Raw genomic sequence first — 9,324 nt, forward strand, 5'->3', positions numbered from 1 at the left:
AGAATTATATGCTAATTTTTTTCTGACTAATATTTTAAACGTTTTATTCCCGAATTGAAAGCCTTCCATATCTATCAAGTCCTTTTGAGCCATTAAATTAAAAGCTACTCGTATTCTTTACGACGACTTTTTTAGTCGTAATCACATTTCCATTTCAATCATACAACTCATTTCATACAATCATATTATTAAGTCTTTCAAAAATAAAAAAATATATTTTTCAAATCAAAACGAGTCAAGACCATAAGTATTATATCCTTACACCTGAGCATTGACATATATTTTTAGTACACCATTTCACCCTTTTTATATGTTTAAGCTTTCTTTCTATACGATTAAAACTACATCGTATGAGCAGCATTAATGTTTTCTTTTTAACAATGATGTCAAACATGTTTCTAAGATATCGGTAGGACGCATGATTGATAAACGTTCGACTCGTATAGTAGCCGGACCCAACAGACAGGTATTTCTTCTTTTCAGTTTAAGCTTTCGTATTTGTATTTGTATTGTCAAACATGTTTCTAAGATATCGGTAGGACGCATGATTGATAAACGTTCGACCCGTAAAGTAGCCGGACCCAGCAGACAGGTATTTCTTCTTTTCAGATTCTCGGCAGACAGGTATGATTTTCTAAACATATCTCATTTTCCGCCTTGCACTCATTTGTGGCCGGAGGTCCCTATGGAAGCAGTCTCTCTACCTTTGTGTAGCTAGAGATAAGACTGTCTACAGCTTACCTCCCCATACCCCACTCAGGAATTGGGTGTTGTTGTTGTTGTTTTAACAATGATGTCCCTAAGATTCTCATAGACAAATACAATGACCTTGAAATCCTAACACTCTGTTATCACCCCATACTAAATTGTCTGCCATATTTGAACAAAGAGTGTTTTACGTTTGTTTCTAGCAAGTCTGAAAAATACTTTCTAAATTTTTCTCGACCATCTTTCAGTCGAATCAAATAATTTGGCGTTCAAAAATCCCAGTCTAAAACCACGAGGGAATTCTTGTAACTAAATTAATATTTCATTCAAAATCTCGAGGGTAGGGTATAAACATATCTCAAGGTTATCAACCAAAGAAGGTTGATAGCATCCTTGTACTCACAAGTCACAATAACTCACCTGACTTGTAACTCGAAAACTTCATACACCAACAAGATCAAAAAGGCATAAATCACATTCAAATATGTTTAGAATCCTTAAAATAAGCCATTAACTCGACAGGGGGAAACTAGAAAACATAGTAGTATTGCGATCATCAAAAGTTTGAAACAAAATTTGATGTTACACTCATAGAAGTTTGGAGCAATAGGGTGCCTTGACAATCTTCTCTGGTAGCCTATTGGTTGTCGCACACAGCTTCCATTGCAGGTCTTGCTTCAGGCACCTGTTGATTTTTTTAACAATAGCATAGTAACAGAATTAGATCGACCAAGCAAAATGTGATCAGCTCAACTAACATAATGATAATTTTATGAAACTAGTATATGGCTATGGGTAGAAAAACTTTGAACTTGCTATATATTTACGTGACACTCACCATATCATCTTTGTTGGTATCAATGCTTTTAATTGATAAGGCTTGCAGCTGCTTCTTTAGCTGCCTCATTTAAACTTTTTTCATTTAAACTCTTGGGCTTATCTTGTTCAGCCTTTTTACTAACATCATCCTCAACTACAGCACCTAGGAGCTTTCTTGCACTGTTCTCATCATTGTTTCTAGACTTAGCCATTCCCTTTAAAAAAGTCAGACTATCACCTAAGGTTTCCTGCTTCTTTGCTGACAAATGAGTTAAGTGATTGATACCATCATTTGTATCTTTTGAGAACTGGTTGTCTTCTTCAACAAAAGTTATGTCAGTTGCTGATTCATTGTGTTTTTCCAAGTTAAAATCAAGTTCTTCATGATTAGTGGGCACCATATCTTCAACAGTGTCCCCAATAAACAGATTTTGTTCTTCAGAAGGAACTTCAAAACTCATAGCCAGCTCTTGCTCCATAGGATTCACATTATTGATGGGGACTGCATCAACTATAATAACTAGACTCACGACATAATCATAAGTACACATTTACACAGAGCAATTGTTTATAATAATTAGAATTTACAGTGACATGAGGCATCGGCTAAGGTTATAAGCAGCAGAGACGATTAAGCTTGATATCTAGAAAAGGTCTTAGAAATTACCCGAACTTTTGGAGAAAATGTCATGTTCTTTTTCAGCAAGTTCAAAATCCATGCTTAGCTCTTGCTCATTGAGATTCATATACTCAACAAGGACTGCATCAGTTGCAATAGAGGGACAATTTTCATAATAAAATTTATAATATACTAAAAACTTATATACTTTTACAAGTCTTTATTGCATACATGGTACAACTCCCCTATGCACGTCCTCTTTTCTACGTTTACAAGTCTTCATTTAATAACGTGGATGATATTTATGACTTTTGTCTTTCCATGTGCGTCCTTTTTTGTACGTAGTGCATTTTTACATGGACATGAAATTTAACAACAGAGGTTGGTGATGGTTTATTGTTGGTTATATTTTTTTTCTCTTGAATGATTTTAGTGAAGACATCCATTAACTTCAAATTTTTAAATTGTTTTTCAGTAAATATTGTATATGGTGATCTTAACATAAAAAGTTATTTTACACTTTCTAAACAACACGTTACAAGTTTTACATATATTATTATCGTATGTAGTAGTTGTTATGTCGCAACGAAACCCGACATAAAAAAGGTAGCTTGGATACGGATCTTTAGAAATTTTGCAGTTTAACTTTTTTTAAAACGATAGATTTTTTTTTAGTGTTACGAGTCAAATAAATATGTGAATGTAAGAAACTCTAAACTTTCAAAAAATTCCTATCAATTTTACTTATAAAAATGTATTTGTGCAAATAAAAACGACATAAATATGATCAAATGTGCAAAAAACTTTTTAACCCCGTCAAAAATAAAAAAAAAACTAAAAATTGTAACAATCTAGACGTTATAAATAATTTACGCTAATACGAGCTTCATAAAAACGTTTTGTTCCCGAGGCACACCCCGGGTGAGACAACTAAAAAGTAATGTGAAACATCTATAACGTTTTTAATATATATAATATTCTCCATGCTTACGTCTTACATTCATGAAACATTTTAAGCATTAATATAGTTATTATTTGTGTTCTTATAGGACTTATTATTCCTTTACAATAATTTTAATGTTATTGCTAGATGGTTAGTTGCAATTTTTAAAGTTTGGGTTCGAATATTTGACATAAATTTGCCAAAACTTTATTGTATACCCTTCACTTTCTCAGGGCCCTCACTTTCTCACTCAACTCACTCAGACGCTCGCCAAAAACATAGCCCGCGGCAACGCGCGGGGTCACCAACTAGTTACATTTTATATAAAAAATTATATCTAGATTTAGTTTCACAAGAAACAAAAAAAGATTAACTAATGTTGTTAGCTGAAGATCCTAGTTAGCTGGATATAGATAAGGATTTTTAAAATACCGGTACTTGTGAAGATAGTCTCTTCTAAGCTGTCTTCTGTCATTTCCTTGGCAACACTCTGTTTGTCTGGATAATCTAACTTTGAATGCTCACTGAAACATTCAGGGTTGAGGTAAATAATATCTCCTGCCATATCTGTTGACTCAAAAGAAACAAGATGATATGATGCGATTTCTAACCTTGAAGCAATGTAAGAATAATCGATTAATATGAGATGTGCAAAAATTACCATTGAGCTCCATGGTCTCACTCTTCATCTCCAAAACATCATTGGACATGCCTTTGAGTTCTAAACTTGTAGCATCAGTTGGATTTTGAGAGTCGAACAAAATGGCATCTGCATTGATAACATTATCTTCCGCAAGAAAGTCAGATGTAGCTTAGAACTTTAAAAAACGAATGGTGAAGGCGCTGAATAGCAAACTGCAAGTGTTTATACCCGATAAAAAGCTGTCTGGATGTTCCTTTGGAGCCAAAATGGCATTCGTTTGCTCAACAAAAATGTTTGATGCTTCATTGAGATTGGTTTTCTCATTAATGACCAACTTTTCTTCCAAATCCCCATCTGCACGTGAACTGGAGATGCATTCTGAACTGTGTTTTAGATTGTCGATTTGGCCACTGATCTTATCTGAGTCAATGTTATCAACCTCTTTCGCGGAAAACTTCTCTTCATGATTCTCATATTGACCAACAATTTCAGCTGATGTCACATGAATAATAGTGTCTAGTTGACCATTGTAATCTACCTTCTCTCCACTTTCAGATGTAGAGCCCACACGCATAGAGTTCTCAGTTGACAAAATCTGTTCACTAACTGAAACATTCGGCGATTCATTGAAATAAATCTTCTTATCAGCAAAGATCACTCTCTTCTAAACCCCCATCCTCACATAGATACGAGACGATTTCGAAGTCTAGTTTTAGATTGTCTATAATAGTACCCTCTTCTAGGGTAACAACTTCATTCATGACAATCTTCCCTACAACATCCTGTGTATTCTCTAAATCAGCATTCTCATGTCCCTCAAAACTTTCAACTGATTTCAACTTTGAATTGTTTAATTCATCACAACAACCTACCTCTTCTCCATATCCAAGTGTAGCATCTTGAAGATTTTCCTGGATCTTCAAGTTTTGAATCTTGCCAACCATCAACCTCTCTTTCACATCCCGATCCTCAGAATAACTGTAGATGTTTTTCGAATCAGGTTTTAGTTTGTTTAAGTGTCTAAATTTCTCTTCGGAATCAGGGTTACCAAGTTCAATTTGAACAAAGTTCTCTCCAACACTCTGCCTATATTCTAATTCCAAACTCTCATGTGGCTCAAAGTGTTGAACTGATTTCACCATTGAACTATCTAACTCATCAAAGCAATCTACCTCCTCTCCACTTTCAAGTGTAGCGTTTGTAAGAGTTTTCTGGATCGTCAAAATTCTATCACTTTCATCCACAACAAAGGAATCAGGTTTTTCAAACACATTGGAATCAACTTCCTTAGCAGCTACGGTAAATTTCTCTTCTGAATCCCCGTCCTCAGATAGATAAGAGACAATTTCTAAGTCCAATTCTAATTTGCCTGCTGTAGTACTTATCTCTTCTGACATGACAACTTCATTATCAACAATGTTCTCTGCAGTAAGCTGCGTATCTTCTAGCTCCACATTCTCATGTTGCTCAAAGTGTTCAACTGATTTCAACTTTGAATTTATTAATTCATCACAAAAGCCTACCTCCTCCTCTGCACTTTTAAGTGTAGCGTCTGGAAGAGTTTCTCGGATTTTCAAATTTTGAATGTTACGGGCCATCAACTTCTCTTCCAAATCCCCATTCTCACATGAACTGGAGATGATGTCTAAATGGGGTATTAGATTGTCTTTTTGACCATTGTTCTTCTCTGAGTCAGAGGTATCAACTTCATTTAAAACACTGTTCTCTCCAACATTTGGTGCTTCTTCGGGATCAACTTTCTCATTAGCAACCACCAAGCTCTCTTCCAAATCCTCATCCTCACATGAATATGAAATGTCTTCTAAATCAGGTTTTAACTTGTGTACTTGGTCATTCCAATCCTTTGAGGTATCAAAATCATTCAGGAGAAGATTGTCTGCAACATTCTGCCTGTCTTCTAGATCCACATTCTTGTGTTGCTCAAAGCTTTTGACTGATTTAACTTTTGATGTCTCTAAGTCGTCACAGCAGCCTAACTTCTCCTCTGGGCGTTCGAGGGTATCTGGAAGAATTTTCTGGATGGTTGAAACTTGATCATAACCATTAACATCAAGAACATCGAGTTTTTCAAGGGAAATGCACATGCCTTCCACGGTTGACTTTGAAATGCCTACATCACAGCTTTCAACACTTCCTTCTGCAACACTACCTTTTATGTTCTCAGATGACACGTCTAACTCGTGTGATGTTTCAATAGAACCAGAACCTAAATTACGCAGATAACTTTCAGCCATGATTTGAATTAAAGATACATAAGACAGTCTTTTGTTAATGTAATTAAGATAAAAGCTAAATGTTTAGATGTAAACTTAGATTGTTCAGTGAATAAATGTAAGAGTTATCTTCATATCGGTCAGCTTTAAGTATGTCACAGATAATGGATAGTTGATCTTCTAATTGCCCATATAAACGTAACTAAATTAGCTTCACCTTAAATTCAAACATATAATAATCATAAAGGCGGTATATTATTTTAAAAGTTAGTACGTAGTGTAAAAAGGCATACCTGATCCCCAATCTTTCTCTGAAACGACATTACACAAATCCTCTTCTGATGTTGCACTCTCCTCCTCCAAAAACAAATCAATCTTTACTGGTTGAGTTCCTTCCCTCTCTATTGCGCCTGTCTCTGCACATTTCTTTTCCATCAACCTTGCTGATCTTCTTGTGTTGTATACTCTCTGTACAGTAGTAGTCTGCTTTTTACTAGTGTCCTGACGAGCCACATTCTGGCGAGAAGAGGCTGCCAAAACCTTCTTTCTGGTACTAGTAACAGACGCAGTTTTCAGAAAGTCGCTAACATTTCCACTTGACTGCTTCCTTACTCCACGAGAAGCTGTCTTGCCCAAACTATCAACTACTTCTAGTTTCTTCACCTTCTGCCTAGTTGAAGTTCTGCGGATCGTCCGAAGAACCCTTGGTGACGTAACCTCAATCTTTTCAGGGGATTCAATCGATGATTCAGCAGATTCAGACTTTGACGAATTCAAAAATTCTTCAAGACCTTCAACCTGATCATGTATATACAAAAAAACAATCGTCCATATAGTAAATAAAATAAGGAAAATGATTAATTCTCCTAACTTAATAGCCTAAAGTCCTCCTAATTAACTTAATATCATACTATCATTTACATAAAAATAAGTAAAATATGTTAAAACTAAGGTAAAGCACATAGATGCATACCGTAAGTATAATACAGTAAGTAATTAGATCCATGGAAAGCAGGTGACAATTGTGCATCGGTTTTTATATATAAATGATTAAGTGATGCAAATAGATGATGAACAGAGAACCTGATTTTTTAGTGAGGCACATAAACAAGGCTTTTTGGCCTTAATATCAATCAGTAGATATTTCACATAATACTAACGCAAGATATTCACCAATTCATCAGTACTTCCATCATGTATGTCTATATATATTCGTGTATGTACACATATATGTATAAAAACAGTACATGAATACAATAAAAAAAAAAAAGGATAAAACCAATGTTTCGACGATCAGATTGATCTCGAGATAAAGAGGGAAGATATGATCGGAATGAAAAAACTTACAGTGTGAAGAGATTTGAGAGAATGAGCCATGGCAATATTGGTAATATTGGCAGGAATCTTATTGAGCTTACAAAGATATTGAAGCTGTCTTCGGTTTAGCCTATCAAAATCCATCACAGTTTGTTGTTTTTTTTTTTTTTAACAATTGTAATCAATATTAGGGTTTTAAAAAATTTAAGTAGTAAACTAAAGAAGATGAATCGACGGTATAATAATACGAGTGAGTGAGAGATTGAAAATGTAGATGTTATGAGTTACGAGTGGCGGTGGTGGTGGTATTTATATGCCAACCATTACGCGTATGATGTCCGTCATATAGAGCGGGGAGATTTGAATTTTTAATTTTATTTTAAGTAACTTTATTTTTATTCCTTTACAAGATATTTTTACTTTTACGGAAATTTTTTCGATTTTGAAATTGATGATTGAAATCAACTTATTTCCCTTCTCAGAACATTGACCGTCTTTTACTACACCCAAAATACCTTTTCATTTTTCCTCGTTTCACATCAATATTTGAGCATTTCCAATGACGTAAGTTAATTGTTAAAAAAATTTTGAAAAATTATTTAAAAAATTATATAAATAGAAAAAAAGTTTAGCTAGCATGGTCAAACCAACATATTATTGTCATAACCAAATGGAACTTCAAAAATGGCTCATTTTTATAATAGTCATGTTTAATTGTAATCTGCAAATTAAATCTTGATTACAAAATTCCTATGTGACATCCACCTTGATTCTCTTTAGATAGACTATCTAACATTAAACTCTAACCAAGCCAAACTTGAACTCGAGCTCTTTTAAAATAAGCTCAACTTAAGTTAGACTCGGTTCACTTACAAGTTTTTTTTTTTTTAGAATTTCGTTATTTTATCAAGACAATATAAAACATGCATGTTTTAAAGACTAACAAGTATTTATTTAAAGGAAATTGTCAAAAAAAAAAAAGTGACATAATATTTAGTTATTGACAATAAGAAGAACCTAATATTTTGATGTCCAAAATAAAAAAGTTTGGAATTCATTTCATAACATTTAAGGAAAATTTAACATGGTTATATCCCAATTTGTTTTAATTTTTACATGGACACATATAAATTCGACATAAAAATAGTTTATGTCGACGCGCTTTTCACGTAAGTATATGTTCATGTAAATTATTTCCGGATTGGGTTTTGTCGCATCACAAATATCATGTCATTTTACTCGTAACATATGTATTCATATAAGCACTAAACATATTAATTATATGAAAACTTAATAATATTATTTTAAAAATTATAAATTACATATATGAGATTTTTTTGAACATTTATAAACTTAGGTACATTTTATTGTCAAAAATTGAATTTTAAGTTGAATTTTTTGGTAATTTTCTTTTTATTTAATTAAATAAATAACATGAGTATATACTTTTCCAATTAATTTATAATCAGTTTATCAACTTTTCACTTACAATTTATAAAACTAAAAAAAAAAAAGTCGTGGTGAAATTCAACATGAAAATAGCTTACGTTGACGCGCTTTTCAGATATGTTATTGTAAATTATTTTCGTTTTGAGTTTCATTACATCACAAATATCATGACATTTTCCTCGTAACATATGTATTCGTATAAGCATTAAACATTTTAATTATATGAAAACTTGATAATATTTTTCTAAAATTTTTTCCATAAAATTACAATCGAGATTTTTTTTTTTTAACATTATAAACTTAGGTACAATTTATTGTCAAAAATTGAATTTTAAGTTGAATTTTTCAGTAATTTTCCTTTTATTTAATTAAATAAATAACATGAGTATATATTTTTTCAATTAATTTATAATCAGTTATTATCCTTTCACTTAAATGTTAAATTTAAAGCAGCCTGGTTCAATCCTCATCTCATACAAAGGTTGGAGGACATTTTCACCTTCCCATACACCGTCGAGATATTGCAGTTTTTTTTTTTTTCTTTTAAAATTAAAATTTATAAAATTATTAAAAATAAGAAAGCAATAGGAGA

At 32.9% G+C, this 9,324-nt stretch overlaps 1 protein-coding gene across 1 annotated transcript; it reads right to left on the bottom strand.

The window, feature by feature from the left end:
• Positions 1–1,220: 1,220 nt before the first annotated feature.
• On the bottom strand, positions 1,221–2,279 carry LOC122611194. Its single transcript, XM_043784177.1, has 3 exons — positions 2,195–2,279; positions 1,547–2,047; positions 1,221–1,393 (listed from the first exon to the last, which is right to left on the bottom strand). The coding sequence occupies exons 1-2, from the start codon at positions 2,271–2,273 to the stop codon at positions 1,575–1,577; spliced, it is 552 nt and encodes a 183-aa protein (XP_043640112.1). The 5' UTR covers positions 2,274–2,279; the 3' UTR covers positions 1,221–1,393; positions 1,547–1,574.
• Positions 2,280–9,324: the final 7,045 nt, after the last annotated feature.

The sequence above is a fragment of the Erigeron canadensis genome, chromosome 8 (genome assembly GCF_010389155.1).
Source record: "Erigeron canadensis isolate Cc75 chromosome 8, C_canadensis_v1, whole genome shotgun sequence".
Taxonomy (NCBI): domain Eukaryota; kingdom Viridiplantae; phylum Streptophyta; class Magnoliopsida; order Asterales; family Asteraceae; genus Erigeron; species Erigeron canadensis.

Bases quoted from the DNA above. Each gene is read 5' to 3' on its own strand.
- LOC122611194 (XM_043784177.1), bottom strand. From the start codon at position 2,273: ATGAATCTCAATGAGCAAGAGCTAAGCATGGATTTTGAACTTGCTGAA. The intron at 2,048-2,194 runs GTAATTTCTAAG...TCGTGAGTCTAG, and splicing joins CATTTTCTCCAAAAGTTCGG to TTATTATAGTTGATGCAGTC.